General features: G+C 39.7%; 1 protein-coding gene and 1 long non-coding RNA gene across 3 annotated transcripts in view; one reads left to right on the forward strand and one right to left on the reverse strand.

The window, feature by feature from the left end:
- Nucleotides 1-20,834, reverse strand: part of Rtn4 (reticulon 4) — a 60,609-nt gene that overhangs the window by 29,090 nt on the left and 10,685 nt on the right. Inside the window, exons 2-3 of one of the 2 annotated variants that reach the window (XM_059275184.1) lie at nucleotides 15,842-15,898; nucleotides 12,574-14,943 (exon numbers count right to left, since the gene is read on the reverse strand). The exons of the other annotated variant lie outside the window; for it this stretch is intronic. Of the exons in view, the coding sequence (XP_059131167.1) occupies nucleotides 12,574-14,943; nucleotides 15,842-15,898 (2,427 nt within the window). The remainder of the gene's footprint in view (nucleotides 1-12,573; nucleotides 14,944-15,841; nucleotides 15,899-20,834) is intronic. 2 annotated transcript variants of the gene reach the window in all.
- Nucleotides 7,574-13,091, forward strand: LOC131920744 (uncharacterized). The gene is made up of 2 exons (XR_009381756.1): nucleotides 7,574-7,703; nucleotides 12,706-13,091. It is a non-coding gene; the product is annotated as an uncharacterized LOC131920744 (long non-coding RNA).

A 20,834-nucleotide genomic window follows, 5' to 3' on the forward strand; every position in this document is an offset into this window, starting at 1 on the left:
ATCTTGGTGAATTTAAATATCAACCTTTTTTTAATATGAATTTCTTTCAAGTATAATTCCAAAATAATAGACACACAACCCAACTTGCAAAATGATACTTTGATGATTTGGAATAGTACTCTAGTTTTCTCTTAAAAGTACAAAATACCAAAGGAGGAGTCACACACAGATCAAGCTTTTATGTGTAATGCTAAACAATAAAAGCAAAAACCTACAAAGATCCCCCAACTCATTTCTGAAAAGCACTTTGCTCTAAAATACTGTCTCTCTTCCCATAGCTCAGTCAAAACACTAAGTTTGTTACTATGCGCACTTTACTAAGAAAAATATTATTAAATAAGTTCCTAATAAAAAATCTGAAAGTGTTCATAAAAAATAAAACCAAGTAGCATGTGTGAGCTTTTTTTTTTTTTTTTTTTTTTTTTTTAAACCTGTATCTACTAGGAAGAATTTCAAGCAGAAGGAAACTGTCTCAGAGCACATGTGACAGCCTAGCATGGGTGGCACAGGCAGATAGCTCTCTCTGAGCTCAGGCCAGCCAGCACTCCATAGCAAGTTTCAAAAAAGAAACAAAAGAACAGATGGCAGGAAGACCACACTGCTGTCTACTCATTCCACCTCATCCAGCTCTCTCAAGGCAAGTTTCCCAATTCTTCTACTACTTTTGAAGCCAGCAAAACCTCTGGCTTGTTTGTTTTGTTTTCTTTACAATGGAAATAAGAAGGGAAAAAAAAAACAGCCATTTGTTTGAAAATGCGATTAAGACATTGCTTGTATACTGTTTGGGGAAGCTGTAATTCTTATTTCTTTTCTTTTTTTTTTTTTTTTTTTTTTTGAGACAGGGTTTCTCTGTGTAGCTTTGAGCCTTTCCTGGAACTCACTTGGTAGCCCAGGCTGGCCTCGAACTCACAGAGATCCGCCTGGCTCTGCCTCCCGAGTGATGGGATTAAAGGCGTGCGCCACCACCGCCCGGCTGTAATTCTTATTTCTACTAACTATGGAAAAGCAGAATCTTTTTCCAGTATCAAACAGTGACAGTTACACAGTAGTCTTGAAACTGATTTCAGAATTATGAGCAACACAAAGGTACAAAAACTAGATGTTTTATTATGGAGAGACATTAATTACAAACCCTACCACACCCTGTAACCTAATGCCCTCTATGGACTAAAAGTCAGCACTTCAACACTGCTGAACTCAACTTCAGAAATGGAGAAAGACTCGTGATATGGAAAATAAATGTGGTACAATTACACAATGAAGTATTACTCATATGTTAAAAACAATGATATCATGAAATTTTCAGGCAAATGGATGGAACTAGAAAAGATCATCCTGAGTGAGGTAACCCAGACTCAGAAGGACAAACATGGTTATGTACTCACTCATAAGTGGATACTAGATGTAAAGCAAAGGATAACCAGACTGCAACCCACAGCTCCAGGGAGGCTAGCTAGCAGGGTGGACCCTAGGAGGGATGCATGGATTCCCCAGCGAAGGACAAATAAATGAGATCTACATGAGCAAACTGGGGGCAAGGGGAGTAATGGAGGGCAAGGGATGGGGGATGAGAACATAGGGGAATGGGAGGTTCGAGCTGGAACAGGGACAGAGTGGGAGAGCAAGGAAAGAGATACTATGATAAATAAAGACAATGTAGGAATAGGGAGAAACGGGGTGCTAGGGAAGGAAGTTCCCAGGAATCCACAAGGATGACCCCACCTTAGACTACTGGCAATAGTCAAGAGGGTGCCTGAACTGGCCTACTCCGGTAATCAGATGGGTGATTATCCTAACTGATAGAGCCTTCATCCAGTAACTGATGGAAGCAGATGCAGAGATCCACGGCTGAGCTCCAGGAGTCCAACTGATAAGAGACAGGAGGGATTCTATGAGCAAGGGACATTGATATCATGATGGGAAAACGTACAGAGATGGCCAGCCAAACTAGTGGAAACCCATGAACTGTGGACCAATAGATGAGGAGCCCCCATGGGACTGGACTAGGCCCTCTGCATAGGCAAGACAGTTGTTTAGTTTGAACTGTTTAGGGGAACCCCAGGCAGTGGGTTCAGGATCCGTCCCTGGTGCATGAACCAGCTTTTTGGAGCCCAATGCCTATGGTGGGACACCCTGGTGTGTGTGTGTGTGTGTGTGTGTGTGTGTGTGTGTGTGTGTGTGTGTGGCGGGGTTGGGGGTGGGTGGGTGGGCGTTGGACCTGCCTCAACTCAATGTACCAGGCTCTGCTAACTCCCCATGGGAGATCTTGCCTTGGAGGAGGTGGGAATGGGGAGGGTTGGGGGGGGTAGGGGACAGGAAGAGGGAGGAGAGGGGGATCTGTGGTTGGTATGCAAAATGAATAGAAAATTTCTTAATAATAAAAATTTCTTAATAAAAAAATAAAATAAAATGAAAAAAGAGCATTTTCAAAGTCTCTTAACAACTTCACATGGCAATTTCAATAAGTGAATATTAAAATCCAGAGAAACTGAAAATGTTGTTCGATGAGAAAACACACACACACACATATTTATTTCTAATTTCTAGACTTAAAATTTTAAAGTTAAGTAAATGTTTTACTTTAATGAAAACACTTTAGGGGAATCTTCAAGGTCATTTCAAAATGTTTCTAACAGCATGACTCAAACATTTAATTCTGTATAAAATGTCAAAATTCAAAATTGTTTATAAACTCGTTTTTAAAATCATTAGCAAGTGTGAAATAGATTACAGTTCACTAAAATTTTGTGTGACCAACGACATTTAATCATAGGACTGGTTTTCCAATACCAACACTAGGTGGCGCCAACATTCCAGTCTGGATTTGATTGCCTAAAGGACCATTGGCAATCTAGCAAAGGCCACTCAAATCTTCCAGCACTTCAGTTAGGATGGTTGCCTGGCACCAGGAAGCTGGATCAGAATATGATGGGAAAAATAACTCTGCTAGAATCCAGACAATTATAAATAAATCAAAATTAAGTAAGAATGAAATGACAAGTAATAAAGAGAAAAACAGGCTTTCCTTTGTGATAGATATGTTAAGCAGGCCACTGAAATGCTATAATCATCTAGCATTAAAATCTCTAGAAAATGGAGCAAATATTGTAACAGAAGAATTTTCAGCCTGCATGCAAGGAACATGAAATCATAAATAGAATATTGAAACTTTAAAATGAGCAAAGGTTGGACAAACAATTCATAAAAACTAAAGCACAGACGGCCAATATATGAAATCCTAGTTTTGGCAAATTGCTGCAAGCCGCAAGAAAGGAGGAAATTTAAAAAATCCTATTTTCAGATGTTACAATTCTATACATCAGAAACCCTAAAGACTCCACAAGAAGGCTCATAATCTGATAAACGCTCTCTACAAAATGGTTAGGATTCAAGATTAACATTAAAAAAGACACCAGTATCTGTTTATATCAACAATGGAATGCACACCACTGAACAAAGCAGGGACAAAACCCTCTTCATAGTTGCCTCGAAATAAAAATAAACAAACAACAAAGTGGAGTGGGGAGAGGTGGAGAGCATTTAATCCCAGAACTCAGGAGGCAGAGGCAGGAACTGAATTAAGCTCAAGGCCAATCTGGTCTATAGATAGGGAGAGTTTCAGGTTCTAGACCAGCCAGGGCTGCACAGAGAAACCTGTTTCAAATTGTAAAACCCTTGAAATAAACTAACAAAGGAAGTTAAAGACTTCTACCATGAAAACCTTTTAAGACACTAAAGAGTAAAATTGACGAAGATGTGGCTGGAGAGACAGCTCAATGGTTAACGCTTGTTGGACCACAGTAACATTCTCAAAATGAATACGGTAGCTCACAACCATCTTTAACTTCAGTTCAAGGAGATTCACCACCCTCTTCTGAACTCCCTGGGCACCAAGCACATACATACATGTAGGGAAACAGTCCTACACATAAAATAAATCTGAAAAAAAAAAATAAGGAAGTCAAAACGATATCCCACGATCCTGACTAGGCAAAGTATTATAAAAATGACTATACAACCAAAAGCCATCTACAGATTTAATGCAATCTCCATCAAAATTCTAATGACATTCTTTACAGAAACAGAAAAAACAATCTTTTGCTTTTGTTTCAAAAAGAAACCCAGAAGACCTCAAACAGCCAAAGCTATCCTGAGCAAAAAGAATGCTGGAGAGATTACTGTGTTGGATGAAGTTGTACTACTGGGCAAGAACAAAGTAACAAGGTGCTGGCACAAGAGCGAGCGTACATCCAAACTACACAATGACAGCCACTTGACTAATGCTGGAGAAAAGGCAGCCTCTTCATCTTTAGCAAATGATACTAAGGAAACTGGATATCCACATATAAAGTATGAAGGTGGATTATCTCTCTACCTATACAAAAGTCAACTACATATGGACCAAAGATCTTAATGTAATAACCCAAACTCTCAAACTCTTAGAGAAGAAACACTTCAATACAGGCATAGGCAAGAACTTTCAACAGGATTTCCATTGCTCAACAATTGCAACAAGATCTCAAGAAATTAAAAAGCTCTGTATAGTAGACAGCCTATAGAATGGGAGAAAAATCTCTATCTGACAAGAAGATTAATATCTACAAAGAACTCAAAAATGTACTAATGGAAGTTCTCAAGAGATGAAATACAATGCCCAATAAACCATTCAACTTGACTAGTAGCCAGAGAAATACGAATTAGAACTAATGGAGAGTCCATCCCATACTAGTCACAACAGCAGTTACTAAGCAAACATAACAGACTAGTGAGGTGGCACAACCAATAAAGACATTAGTCTGCCAAGCCTGATAGCCTGAGTGTGACCCCTCCAGGTCCAACACAGTAGAAAGAGAGAACTGATTACTCACAGTTGTCCTGTGACCTCCACACAGAAGCCACGTCAGGCACAAGCATGAGCATGCACACAGAAAATAATAGATACATGTAATAACGGGTTTTTTTAAATCAGTTAACAACAAATGCTAGCAAGGTTTTAGACTTAACACACTGCTGATTAAGTGTAAATGAATCCAGCCATGATGGAATTCAGTATGAAGGTTCCTCAAAACAAACAAACAAACAAACAAACAAAAAACTAATGATAGGGGCTAGAGATGTGGCTCAGTGGTTAAAAGCACCTGGTGTTCTTGCAGGACCTAGGCTCAGTTCCCAGCACCCACATGATGACTTACAATCATCTTAATCTCCAGTTCAAGGGGATCTGGTACCCTCTTTTGGCCTCCATAGGCACCAGGCATGCACACAGTGCCCATACATAAATGCAGGCAAACACTCATATAAATATGATAAAAGCAAACAAATCTTTTAAAAAAATTAACTAACACATGATCCAGATGTACCACTCTTGGGTATATATTTACCCAGAGGGCTCCAAGTCAGCATATTGCAGAGACTTGCACCATTCACAGTAGCTACCATGGAACCTACCTAATGTCCAGCAACAAGAAAGGGATAAAGAAAATGCAATACATACACACAATGGCATTTTTTTTCCAGCCATAAACAATGAAGCTACATTATTTACAGAAATATGGATGTAACTGAAGTTAATTGTGGTAGGTAAATTAAGTCAGCCTCAGAAAGACTGTATGTGATTCTTGTACATGATATCATTATGTACGTATATGAGACGTGAAAGTAGACGTTAAAACTTTCTTGTGGAATAAAGGACACTGATGGTGAGGGGGAGAAAGGGAAGAACAAAGGAGTAAGATGGGAGTCTGTCTGGTCATTTCTATGAAATGTACTTGCTTGGGGTTGGAAAGATTGCTCTACCATCAGGAGCATTTGCTGCTCTTACAAAGGATCAGGTTTCAGTTCCCAGCACCCCCATGGCGGCTCCCAACCTTCTACAACTCCATTTTCAGGGATCAGAAGCCCTCTTCTGGACTCCACAGACACCACACCTATACACACACAGGCAAAATACTCACACAAAAGATATTTTTAAGTACTTATTTAACACACTGTACCATGTACAATATAGCTCAGCTGCTAGTGCTTATGTATGAATGAAACCTTGGTTTGAATACCAGCACTGCATGAAGTGGTAGTGTCTGCAATCCCAGTATTTGGAAGGTGGAAACAGTCAGAAATAGGTGGTCATTCTTTTTTAGTATTATTTTATTTGTATGAATGTTTTGCCTGTGTGTGTGTGTGTGTGTGTGTGTGTGTGTGTGTGTATATATATATATATATATATATATATATATATATATATATATGAGTACTACATGCATGCCTGGTGCATAGAGGGTCAGAGAGAGTATCAAATCCTCTGGAACCAGAGTTAATAATGGTTGTGAGCTACCACATGGTGTTAGGAACCAAATTCCAGTCTTCTTCAAGAGCAAGTGCTCTTAACCACTAAGCCATCTCTCTAGCCATATAATGGTCATTCTTGGCTACATAAGCCAACCTGATTACAGTGATATGAAGAAAGTATTCTAAAACTAGGCTGGAGAGATGGCTGAGTGGTTAGGAGCACTTGCAAAGCAACTACAGGACTTTGGTTCAAATCCCAGCACCCGCCTAAGAAGCTGGATATGGTCTTGTGTGTGCCTTTTAGCCTCACAACAGTGAAGGGTAGAGACAAGAGGATTGCTACAGCTTCCTGGCTACCAGCCTAGACAAAAAAAAAAAAAGTTAACTTTTTTGCTGTGGCTATTGCTCTGTGTAAATAAACACTGATTGGCCAGTGGCCAGGCAGGAAGTATAGGCGGGACTAACAGAGAGGAGAATTGAAGAAACAGGAAGGAGGAGGGAGAGACACTGCCAGCCACAAGCAGCATGTAAAGATGCTGGTAAGCCACGAGCCACGTGGCAAGGTATAGATTTATAGAAATGGGTTAATTTAAGATATAAGAACAGTTAGCAAGAAGCCTGCCACGGCCATACAGTTTATAAGTACTATAAGCGTCTGTGTGTTTATTTTATACGTGGGTTGTGGGACTGTGGGACTTGGTGGGACCTGGAGAGCTCTCCAGCAACACTTTTTTGAGGCTGATCTCAAACTGGAATTGTAGCCAAAATGACCCTGAAATTGTGATCCTCCTGCTCCCATTTCTCAGTGTTGGGATTACAGGATAAACTATCACATCCATCTCAAGTAGGTTTACATTCTGACTGTAATAGCCATCAAAAGAGAATCTGAAAATCATTGCAGCTCTATTTAGAGTAGCTAAAAGGTTATTGTTTTGATTTTGAAATTAAACAGAACATGATTTTGTGTCAAGTTGACAAGGGGTGGACCTATGCAACTAATATTAGTAGTCAACTTGACTACATCTGGAATCAACTAAATAAAACCCAAGCAGATGGGCACACCTGTAGGGAAGTTTGATTTGATCATTTGAGATGGAAAGATCCACCTTAAATCTGAATCAATTGAGGGTGGGGGCCAGCCCAGATCAAAGGACATGAAAGAAGGAGGCTTTTACTTTTTGCCTACTTACCTCACTCTTCCTGGCAAGTTCACCTGTCCTGTTACTAAGGCAGTCTTTAACTGGTGTTAGAATCTACCTACTTCTATGAGGTTCCAAAATAGAATGAAGACCAGCAACTCTCAAGGAATTATCTGGGAGGGCTGAGACTTATGGTCATGTAGACTGAACAGCTACCAGATCCTTGGACTTTCTGTCAAGAGATAACCATTGTTGGAACATTTGGACCACACACAGCCCGTAAGCTATTTTAACAAAACTCTGTGTGTGTGTGTGTGTGTGTGTGTGTGTGTGCGCGCGCGTGCGCGCATGCACACACAGGGGAGTAAGTTACATAAGAACAAAGGATTTGTCTCCCCGCCTCAAATAAATATCGTATAGTACTTCAAGTAACCATGCCAAAGCAATTATAAGTGCCTGCTTTCAATAGATACTTATTGTAATTAAGAAAATCATCAAGCTGAAAAACCTAATCTCTCATTCTTTTTATAGAAAAAAAGCCAACATCTAGAGATTGTGAGAAAGAATTCATATCAAATTGTTTATACAAACACTGTATCTACTTCCTGTGACTTTTATGGAATATATACATTTGAGTTTTTTGTTTTGTTTTGTTTTTGTTTTCTAGACGGTTTCTCTGTGTAGTCCTGGCTGTCCTGGAACTCACTCTGTAGCCCAGGCTGGCCTCAAACTCAAGAGATTCACCTGACTCTGCCTCCCAAGTGCTGGGATTAAAGGCCTTCACCGCTGCTGCCACCACCCCATGCTCTTTGTCCTTTTAATTCCAAACTAGGGCTACAGATCCCTAGGTTTACCAAAACCAACATACGAAGAAAACTAGCTTAAGTTTTGAGAGGTAGCATGAAGGTAGGAGGTGATCTTACAGGTGTTTCAATGCTGCTCTGTGCTTCGCTGTCATGCCTACTGTTCCCCCAAAGCCATTTTATTGTGCTGCTTGAAACCTCCTACTGCACTGTGAGCCACCTCTTCTAGATCCCCTTTTCTTCCCTAAGTATTCCTTCTTTCACCTCCTTTCCACTAAAGCCTGGCTCCTTCCTGAACAGTGACTCCCTGTGGTGCTTCTAAATCTAGGCTGCTTATTCTCCTGTACTTTGCACAGCTGCAGACAGGGTGTGTCAAGGACTCTCTGCTAACTATTGCTGCTTCCAGATTTAGACTATCATTTCAGAAGTCTGCCCCTGTAGATTTTCCCTGTCAGTTACCCCAAGTCCCTTTTACCAAAGACTCTTGGGTGTTGTTGTTGTTGTTGTGGGTTTTTTGGAGGGTGGGGGCTGGTGGTACATGAGTGCTCATTTAAGTACATCACATAGAAATCAGATTGTTTACTGAGACAGGGTCTCTCACTGAACCTTGAGCTTGCTGACTCAGGTAATCTAGCTAGCCAGGCTTTCCAGGGGATTCCACTTTCTGTCTCTAATGCACTGGGATTACAGGTGGGCCACTATGCCTGCAAACTTTTTTGTGGATGCTGGGGATCTGAACTCTGGCCACATGCTTTTATCAAGTGCTTTATCCACTGAGCCATCTCCCCAGTCCCTGTCCCTTACCATAATCTCTATCTGTCACTATCTTAAGTGACTTTAATGCATATGCAATACATTTCAACCTCTTGGCCTCAGCAACCTTCTTTCTTCATGGCCAAATCTCGGTCACTTATCAACCTGAACTGCTTTTGCTCTAAAATTTCAAACTCAATATCCAACACATACATCTCTATTTTCCCCCATAACATTCTAAGAGTCACATTTTCACTCCTACCACTTTTGGTTCTTAAAACCTAATTTGGACCTAGAATTCACTTTATCTACTACTCTCTATCCACTTCCTATTCACTTCAACCTGGATGCCAGCCCATTATTTCAAGGACTGCAAACTATTTTATCCCTTGGCTCACTGTCCTTCTACTGGTCCATTTAGCAAAACCTCGAATAAAACAATCACTTGCCTTCTCTAATCGCATATCCAGGCTACTTTGCCCATTGAAAGTCGCTAGGCAGAGTGTATAACTCAATAATAAAGCACTTGCCTAGCATGTACAAGGCCCTGAGTAAAAGTCAATGTACCACACATCAATGATTAAGCAACACACTGCCTTTGCATCCTCCAGTTGCAAAGTATGAAACATACTTACTTTGCCAAATGTTTCAGCTCATTCTCAGCAAATACCTCACGTACTGCTTTACCACTACTATCAAACAAGTCCTTCAGTTTCAGACACAAAAAACCCTAGCAATAAACACCTATCCACACACTCTTTTCTACTCAGTACAGCAGTCTCCCTTCTTCTACAAAGCCAATCCCTTCACCTCAACTCTGGAGTTCATCCCAGCATCTATGATGAACTGTTCCAACCCTAAAAGGGGGATGGGGAGAATCCCCTCAACTCCATTCCCTTGCTGGCTAGCATTTTTCTTCTTGTTCCCAATCTGTTATCAATGTTTAGTCTGTATGGGTCCTGGTCCACCCACTTACATCAATTGTACTTAGCAGGCATCTTTCCTCCTTTTTCAATCCTTAACTCTTATGTGTTAACCATTTATCTTTGCCTTTTGGTTTTCCCTTGTTCCTTTCTGTGGCTTTAATTTTTAGTTCCAAGTTCATGGCAAATATACACATATAATAGCCAGCCAAGCTGTTTCAAAGTCTTTTTATGTATGGTATCAGTAATTTCTTTACCTCAACACTAACATTCAAATTGAATTTATCTTCTCCCAAACTCTTTTTATTTTCTCATGTCCCCCACCTCCATTTTTCATGTTGTTAACTCATATACACACACAGCAGGAACCCAGAATCTTGGCATTGTCTTTGACTTCTCTCCATCAAACAGGAAATTGTTGTGGGATATTTTGTTAGCATTCTGACACTCCCAATACTGCCAATAAAGTTTGCTTTGAATCAGAGGTGGAGCTAGCTACCAGCTGACCAAAATTAGTCATAGAGGTTTTGGAGGACTGAAGACAGATAGAGACACAGGAAATAGTAGGGTGGGGCTTAAAGTCTCGGCCTTTTTGGATGGAGGAATGAGAGAGTAGGTCCCTGGTTGCTTCTCTGATGCTTCTCTGATCATTCAGGTTCTTCTCCATATCTGACCGAGTTTTTTTGTTTTTTGTTTTTCGAGATAGGGTTTCTCTGTGTAGCTTTGCGCCTTTCCTGGAACTCACTTGGTAGCCCAGGCTGGCCTCGAACTCACAGAGATCCGCCTGGCTCTGCCTCCCGAGTGCTGGGATTAAAGGCGTGCGCCACCACCGCCCGGCCTGACCGAGTTTTTATTGATAAAGAATAATTAGATAATCGCTACAGGAAATCTCCCTGCTCAATTCATTATCTGAACATTCAGAATCTCCTCTAACAGAGAATTAATTTCTACACTGGTCTGATGCTAGCCAGTGCTAGCCATCTCTAATATGTAGGTGTATTTAGTAAATACAACATAATCGCTCTAAGTTTAAGTAGAAAACACGGCTAACAGAATGCTAATTAAAAAAATGTTGCTGGGATTCATCCATGTCATTTCACACTCATAGCTCATCTCCTAATGATATTCTTCTATATTCATAGACCAAAGCCTAGCATAACGGTCCTCAGAGAGGCTTCATCTAGCAACTGAAATTTTAGGAGGAGCCATGGGAATCCTGCTGAAGGTGGGAGAGGATTGTAGAAGCCAGAGGGGTCAAGGACACCACAAGAAAACCCACAGAATCAACTAACCAGGGCTCACAGAGACTGAACCAACAATAAGGGAGCCCATATGGATTTGACCTTATGTTATGGTTGTGTAGCTTGGTGTTCTTGTGGGATTTCTAAGAGTGGGAGCCAGGGCTGTCTCTTACTCTTTTGCCTGCTTTAGGGACCCTATTCCTCACACCAGGTTGCCTCATCCAGCCTTAATGAGAGGATGCACCTAGACTTATTGTAACTTGATACGCCATGTTTGGTTGATATTCCTGGGAGGCCTGCCTTTTCCAGAAGGTAAAGGGAGAAGAGGTGGGTCTAGTGGAAGGGGGAAGGAATGGGAAGAGAGAAGGGAGGGGAAACTGTGGTAGGGATGTAATATATGAAAGAATAAATAAAAAATGCATGCAAAACAAGCACGGTAAATGTTGCGTTAAAAGTGTAAGTGGGGGGGGGGGGGGCTGGGGATGCCTAGCAAGCTCAAGGCCCTGGGTTCGGTCCTCAGCTCTGGGGGAAAAAAAAAAGTATAAGTGGGGCCGGGCGGTGGTGGCACACGCCTTTAATCCCAGCACTTGGGAAGCAGAGGCAGGTGGATCTTTGTGAGTTCAAGGCCAGCCTGGTCTACAGAGCGAGATCCAGGAAAGGCACAAAGCTACACAGAGAAACCCTGTCTCAAAAAACCAAAAAAAAGAAAAAAGAAAAAAAAAAGAAAAAAGTATAAGTGGATAATCTGAGCTTTTCATAAAATGAGAGCATGCTTCAATAATTACTTTCCTGAAAAATATATTTAATATGTCTAGCCTCATATCTCTCACTAGAAAAAATGTCTATTTAAATATAAAAGCATGATACAGAAATGGTCATGCTTCAAGTTTGATATGAAATCATTTCTAAGACAAAAATAAACACATCTGAAAAGACTGTTTTAATAGCCCTTGCTTGTCATGTTATCAGGAAACACTAAAGAAAGAAAATTACATCATGTAAGATAATTTTACTAATTTTTTTTCCTGGCTCCATGATGCAATGTTAACTGTAGAAAAGGTAACAGAAAGGGTGAATGCTGAGGAGAAGAGAAGTAAAAAATAGTACTCAAACTTTTTTTGTAGTCTTGTTTTTGAGACAAATTCATAATAATCTTCCTGTCTAGCCTTCGGGGTACAGTGTGGATTATAGGTATTATACCACCATACTTGGCTAGAATTAAAACTTTCCTTAATCATTTTCTTTTTTAGGTTTTTATTAATTTTGTATGTGTATGAGTGTTTCACCTGCATGTATGTCTGCATCACATGTGTCTTGTAAACTTTTAACTGAATTAGTGAAAAAGGTTCTAATCAACATGATATATCAGACACTATGTCACAAATGTTATCTGCCAAAAAGTTAGTGAGCCAGTGCACGGATTGATTACCTGAGGTTTTACTCAGCTCTGATGAAAACACAGCCGGCAGTGATTTGTCCTCTTTCTCTGTATCAGGACATTTTCTCTCTGCTTCTTTCATAAGTACTTTGGGTTTAACTATGCTACCCATTTCTGTTTGAGGTCCCAAAGCAGAAACATCTGAAGACAATAAGGACACCTTAGACACACTGGACCTATCTTTGGAGAATTCATCTGAAACATGGACTTCATCTTCAGGATGTATATTCTTGAAAGAAAGGTCACTGGGCAATTCAGAGCAAGGCAACGACCCAGCCCCACTCTGGACATTAGCAATTTCAATTTTGTTGGATGCTTCTAGGTCAGTGTATTCCTTGGCTAATTTAGAAGAAGAATTGGTTTTAGAACTGACAAATGTGGGAAATTCATCTATTATTTCAATTGGAGATGAATCTGAAAATGTTTCACTTTCTTTTATTTTGTCTTCCTTAGAAGTAAGCAAGTCATCGTTTGAATAAATTGCAGTATTAAGCTCTTCCATCTGCAAAGGAATTTTCTCCTTTTTGGTCAATGTTGGAATTTCATTAGGTGCAGCATCTTTTGTAATATGTAAATTGGGCTGAAAAGACTCTAAATATGGCTTTCCTACCTCCTGGGGTGAAACACTAAGTCTTTCCTTATGTTTGTGTTGTGTTACTGTCTCAGACACTTCAGTGAGACTCTCCGTCATGAGCATCACAGCCTCCTCTTGTGTTTGTGGGACTTCAGGAATTGAATCATCACTAAATAAGTCAACTGGTTCAGAATCAGGTGAGGAGTCCTCCACTAGCTCAGAGTGATCAGGCACCAATTTCTCAAATTTTGCTATTTCTGAATAATTAGAGAAATCTGGACTTGGTTCAGTGGAGAGCTTTGTTTCTTTAATTAAATCACATGCAATGGATATATAAGGAGCTTCTGTTTCCTGAACAGCTGCATTAATACTTGCAGTCTCTTTCATTTCTTCCTTTGCTCCGGAAGCTTTTAGTGCTATATTCACGGCTTCTTCATATGGTGGGGGATTTTCAGGCTCAAGCTTCATGCTGTCGTAACTAACTGACGGAGGTGCTTCTAGTGGGGACACGCTGGGCTGCACTAGAGAGGCACCAGCATTTGGAAGGAGGGAATTTAATGGTGCTTCCATAACAATATCAGGCAAAACTGGTGAAGGAGTTGCTTCAGAGTCTTCAAATGATGGGCAAAGCTGTGCTGTGGGGTAAAGTGATTCTTGTATAGCTTCTGACGTCTGGACCAAGTCCATTTTCGTTTCATAAGCCATCTTCGTACCTGTAGCTTCATTCAGTTCACTTTCACATGCTTCCTGTACTAAATCTGGGGTTAGACCTTCAGCCATGTTTGCCACTTCTACCTCGGTCACCTTTGATAAATTATCTGTTGTGACATAATCGGCCTCAGAGTCTTGTGTTGCTACAAGGAATGGGTTTGATGTTTTGGGGCTAGTCTTCTCTGTTATAATTTGGGCCTTCCTTTCTTCTATCTTTTTTTCATCCGTTTTATTTTCTGAAGTGTGATCTTCTAACAAAGGAAAACTGTTTGCTGCAATGCTATCAGATGCTGAGGTAAAGGGAGCACATGTAATGTATGCTCTGGAGCCATCCCTCACAGGCTCTGGTGTACTGGGGAAAGAAGTGTCATCATTACTACTTTCACTATCTTTTCCATGACTTTTTTGCTCCAGGTTATCTTCAAAGTAATTTTTATCCATTCTATTTTCCAAAAAACCTCTAGCAGCCAGCACATCCCTAGTCCCCTCATAGGTATCTTTCACTTCCCACGCTTGCTCAAATGGCTTAAAGTCTGCATACTCTTCCCTCATAGGTGCTACCACTGGCATTTGCATTTCATTAAAAATGTCCTTTTTCTTTTCTGGAGCCATAACTCTGTCTTCTTTAACCACTTTAGTAAAGGTCATAGGTGACTCCTGTGGATTATGAAGGGCTGCATTGCTAACTAAATCCTCTTTATCTTTACTCCTCACGGTTACTTCTTCCTTAGTGTTTTCTACTAGTAGGGTTGACTCTGCTTTCGGACAGCCAGTGAATGATGATCCCATTTCTGAATATTCTAATTCTGAAAACTCTGTTAAATCTCTATCTACAAATGGATTTGTTGCCCTCTCTGGCAAATCTTTAGAAGCTTCGTTTAAAGTTTCTTCAATTGCTCCTTCTGTGGATGACACTGCTGATAAATTACCAAGGTATTCATGTTCTTTAAAAGAAACAGTTGAAAGAGGAGACAGAGAAGGAAGAGAGGCAGCAGTCTCAAGCGGGACAGATGGGAAATCCTCTTGAGCAGACGGAACAGTGTCACCTGGCTGATCCTTCAAATCCATGCTTTTTTCTGTGGCCATGGATAGAAAAGGAAATTAGAGAATGCCAGTGTTCTCGGAGAGAATGTAAGTTTTATGACAGAGGCATAAAAGTTAGTAAAGACTTACTATTAAAGTAAAATGTTAATAGCATTTAGTTAATAAATACACGAAGACTTGGATCATTATTGAAAATACAAAACTATAGTCAATTTTAAAAAGTACATGGCTATTGCACAACATAGTTAATAATATGTTGTCTACTACACAATAGCCAAGTGAGGACTCTAAATACTCTCCTTACAAAAACATGAAAAACATCTAAGATGATGGATACACTAACCGTCTTGACCTGACCACGCAACAGTGAGTATACTGAATCACTGTGCCCTATAAAGTTATTAATTTAAAGTACCTAAAGAAAAAAAAAAAGGCATGCAGTTTCAGAAGCAGTTACCTACTATGCAGAGACATAAATCAAATCTGAAAAAAACTTCAGGTGTTACTAACCGGAAAAAGCTATTTTTAACTAGTTTAAAGAGAAGAGAAGATTTAATGAGTAAACAGCTGTATAGACTCAACAGGGTACTAGATTATCAAAGGCCAGAGACAGGCATTCCTTTATATAAAAGCCTGTGGCTATACAAAGGCAAACTATTTGAAGAAAATGAATCATTATTATGTAAATATAAATCAAGGGTCCAAGAATTCCTTAAATCATTCCAATTATGAATCAAACCTTGCCCATGCCTCCCTTGGATGTAGCATATAAAATGCAAATGTAGGGGTTTTTGTTTTATTTTGTTTTGTTTTTCAGTAAAAATGACATTCTTGGACCGGTGCTAATTTTCAGTAAATCCAAAGTACTCTGTTGAGTTAACACTAGAGTGACAGAATACACAGAGACAAAGGCTGGCAGAAAGAACTTGCCTGTAGAGGAGGGTATCACAGGCTCAGATGCAGCAGGAAGAGCAAAAAGGGTCTCATCTGAAAAACAAACAGAATACGACCTCAGCAGAAACACAAGCAGGCTGGAGGAGTGAAGGGTAGAGACTGAGCAAGGGGTAGTTCATGATGAGTCAACCGTATTTTTAGAGAAAAGGCTAAGTAAGGTAGAAAAGAAGTTAGAAATAGTAGCTAACTCTCACATATGACTAAATGTTAGCCATTTTTTAAGAGGCAATATAGCATGTTTATACTGAATTTTAACCAAAGCTATTTTCCACACAGTAATATCACTTAAAATACTGCATCCAAGGTTTTTATTTACATTTGCAGTTAGGTAAATTGTCTTGTCCTACTCCAATCAAAAGTTAAAAAAAGGGCTGGAGAGATGGCTCAGAGGTTAAGAGCACTGACTGCTCTTCCAGAGGTCCTGAGTTCAATTCCCAGCAACCACATGGTGGCTCGCAACCACCTGTAATGAGATCTGGTGCCCTCTTCTGGCCTGCAGTCACATACGCTGTATACACAATAAATAAATAAATCTTTAAAAAAAAAAAAAAAAAAAAGTTAAAAAAAGATTAAGTATGAGAAAAATTAATAACTATTTCATTTAATCATTTGTTCCCAGCCTAAGTTCCATTTACGAGAACACTTTCTGAGAATTATGTATTTTCTCTTACATTCTTAAAGGTGACTGTACAGTCACTGTACAGTGCTGAAGACAGTCACATGAGCGACTCTCCAAGTGACACTCGGGAATCAATTCATCAACCCCCCTCTTACTATCATTAGTTACGTTCTCATTTGTTTTACGTACTTTATACCCTAGAATTCACTTTACTTACAACTCTATTGTCATAATGGTGGTAACAGATTCCTTTTAAATAAAAATTAAATAAAAAAAAAACTTACTCAAGTATTCACAACTAGCATAAGACACTTAATTTAGCTCCAGTGTTTCCTACATGAAATAGAGCAATGTTTGTGCCCTTCCCACATTCCTGTGTTGAATTTTTAACTCCTACATTAGATGTTCAGATAGAGCTTTGGGGAGGTTACCAGAGTTAGATGAGATCCTAAAAGTACGGCTCTGGTCCAATGTGATTATTGCCAGATACCAGAGAAGCATGCACACAAGGAGGCAGAAACTACCAAGTAAAAAAAGGCTGCCTCACAATAAAATCTACTGAATTGAGCCGGGCGGTGGTGGCGCACGCCTTTAATCCCAGCACTCGGGAGGCAGAGGCAGGCGGATCTCTGTGAGTTCGAGGCCAGCCTGGACTACCAAGTGAGTCCCAGGAAAGGCGCAAAGCTACACAGAGAAACCCTGTCTTGAAAAACCAAAAAAAAAAAAAAAAAAAAAAAAAAAAAAATCTACTGAATTGAATGAATCTTCTCAGTCTCAAGCACTGTGAGAAATGTCTGTTGTTTAAGCTACCCATTTTACATTTTGTACTAAATAGACAATACACTATATATTAGAATGTTAACCTTGTATGTATGGTATCAGTTTGTACCTATGGTTTGAAGGTTCAGAAAATTGAAGATCTTCTGTTTTATACTAGGAAGGACTCTAGCTAGCACAGGACTACTTGGAACAACTCAAGGCATAACAGGAAAGCTTTTCTTCTGCAAAGAGGAACCAACAAATTTGGAAAGACACTTCTACCAGGAAATACAAGAGAGACAAGGCTGATTAAAACAGATTAAAAGAGATGTATATAGCTAACATGAATACGGACTTGTCTTCCAAGTCCCCTTGATAAACAGGGGATAGCTAACTTTATACTGTCAAATAAATTGTGACTGAATCCCCGCAGGGCACAATGTCATACTTAAAGTTTTCTTAGATGAAATAGATGGTGAGGGGGGAAAAGGAAATAGGTTTAAAGGGGTCTCCGTAAGCCAGCATGGCAGTGTATGCCTGCAATCCCCACCTATTCAGGTACCTTGACATGGGACAATCACTTAATTTCATAAGTTCAAGATCAGCTTCAACAGCTAGACACAGGTCACAAACAAAAAGTATAGTCACAACAAATGAAAAACAGTGACGGAAGTGTCTCCCGTGACAGAACACTGACTCAAACCAGGAAGACAGTAGTGCCTACAACAGCAGCGCCTACAACAGGCACTCACTTTACAGAGCTGGCTTGCTGTGCGACTCTCCTAGTTTCTTTCTTGATGATAAAATTCCCTGAGAGAAAGCAACTTGGGAAGAAGGGATTTATTGTCTCTTACAATTCCAGGTTGCAGTTCATAATATAGGGAAGTCACAGCAGGAATTTCAAACAGCTAGTCACACCACACCCAGTCAAGAGCAAAGAGATGAATGTGCACATGCTTGCTTGCACTCAGCTCCATTCTGCCACTCTTTAGGCAACAGTGCACCCTACAAAAGGTCCTCCCACATCAGTTAACTAAGACAGTCCTGTACAGACATACCCACAACCCAACCTAACGTAGAGAGCCCTGCTTAAGGCTCTCTTTCCCAGGTGACTTTAGGTTGTGTCAAGATGACAAGGATATCATCACAGTGATAAGAGGTCAATTATGTAATCTCTCATTTTTCAGCTAAGACAATACTTTGTAAATCTGTTTTTAAAAAAACAGATTTGGGATCAAAGGACAGAACCAAAGTATTCATTTAGATGGAACAATTTAAAAGAACAATTTTTTAACAAAATGGTGCCTTCTACACAATACAGTTGGAAGTCACTGATTCAAAAGCTACTCTACTCGGAAAGTGAGCTAATATATACTATTGTTAAAACTAGAGACAAAACAAACTAATTTAAAATCATGCCAAAATTTTTCAAGGGTTTCTTAAAATGTATCTTATTTTTATCTAGTACCAGAATCTTTCCCAAAGAAAAACTTGGCATTTGGCCAAGTAACCAAGGTTTTTAAGTTGGTATTTCAAATCATTAATTTAAAAAAGGAAACAAAATCCTCATTGTCCAAAGTGGGAATTCATCCAGGACTGATCACAAAATAAGTTTTGTGTTTTTAAACATGCTTTGTGGGAGGGAGCAGGGTACCATTTGGGTCTTCAAGAACAGGCTGCCAGTTTCCGACTAGAGCAATGGTGGACTATGGGTAGAGACGACGTGTTCAAATCTCAGGTCTACTATGTCCATGTGGCCCGGGAGGTTCTTCCCAGCTTTCCTCACCAGTCCCTCCCTTGTAAAACAACATATTAGTGTCTATCTCAAATTCCTGTAGAAGGGAACAGATGTTGTTAGCTTAGTCATTTTCTGTAAAAGATCCTCACTTTTGCAAATGAATGACTATAATTAGGGAGACTATGTTAAGTAAAAAAATGTAACACTCTGCATTTCTGAGGAAGTTTACAGATATACTAATTAAGCTTATAAAACAGGGCAAACAGCTCCTTTTCTGAAAACTATTCAGAATGCCAAACTTCACTGAATGAAACAAACGTTAACCATTCATGTGTAAGTCTGTAATCCCAGGAGAGCAGAAGCAAGCTCTAATCTCAAAAAAATTAAATTAAAAAAAATTAGAATTTAAAACATTTGTTTCATTTGTGCTACTGTGAACACAACATACATATATCTGATTATACATAAAGACAACTATATTCATATGAAAATGTTATTTTAAAATATGCTAAAGAGAAAACCACAACTTTTCTGGTAAATCTTTCCATGCTACTGCCATCAAATTAATTTTCCTAAAAAAAAAAAAAAAAAAGTTACATATTCTCTTGGTTAAAAACATTTAAGCCGGGCGGTGGTGGCGCACGCCTTTAATCCCAGCACTCGGGAGGCAGAGGCAGGCGGATCTCTGTGAGTTCGAGGCCAGCCTGGTCTCCAAAGCGAGTTCCAGGAAAGGCGCAAAGCTACACAGAGAAACCCTGTCTCGAAAAACCAAAAAAAAAAAAAAAAAACATTTAAAAGCTCCCAGTTGTCCCCTGTGTACCAAACCCTTGGATACGACAAATAAGATCCTCTGTAATACACCCCCAAACAACGGTCCCAATTTACCCCACTTCTTCCAGGGTCACCTGTGCTGGCCGAACTGAACTCTCCCTAGTGTATCTGAATGTCAGCCCCATGAAACCGGAGTCACATCACCAGAAATCCTAATCACCTGTCACTCCAATCAGCATTCACTTCCCTCTGCCCCTAGACGGAACTGGAAAAGAAAAACACCAGACACTTGACTTTCTGTTTTCTTAGCGGAATCCAAGTCTGCACCCCCTTCATTAGTGCATTCTGAATGCTATGCACTCACAAGATCAGCTTCACAATGGAAGTCTACTAAGGAGATTTGCTTTTTAAATCCATTACTTTGAAAAGTAAAAAGTCAGTGTTTAATGTATTACTGTAATTTGTTATCTAATTTTAAAATGTTTCACTACAATCTCACCAACGTCCACACAACTCAAATACTGAGCATCCTTTGACATGCTCATTTTAAAGATTTGCCAAAAATGTAATTGATTTTTTTTAAAAAATTGTATCTAATTATAAGACTATCTAATTTTAAATCATAAAATAGCTTCTACCTCTAGTTATGAGAGTAACTACAATAACTTAAGTAAAATATGGCAAAATATACGAAGCAACTGTCTTGAGACACTGGACAGCAGGCCATCTTGGGACACTTATAAAACACTCCCTGGCTCACAACTCCAGGAGGAGGAACTCAAGAACACCACAGCCTTGCCCCATTAGGAAGGCTACAAAGGTTCTCTGGACTAGAAGGGCTGGCTAACATACAAAGGAAAAGCTTCACGGCTAACATACAAAGGAAAAGCTTCACAGCAAAGGCCCCAGGGTTCCCTTTAAACTACTGTGAAGACTACACTGCCCATGCACAAAACTCTTTAACAAGGGGTAGTCCAGAGTCAGTCACCTAAAAGAATAGTCAGACAATTCTGAAAACTCCAACACAAAATACACAACTCAACTCAGAACTGGGCACACATTCTAGAAAGACAGTGAACTTA

The sequence above is a fragment of the Peromyscus eremicus genome, chromosome 10, assembly GCF_949786415.1.
Source record: "Peromyscus eremicus chromosome 10, PerEre_H2_v1, whole genome shotgun sequence".
Taxonomy (NCBI): Eukaryota; Metazoa; Chordata; class Mammalia; order Rodentia; family Cricetidae; genus Peromyscus; species Peromyscus eremicus.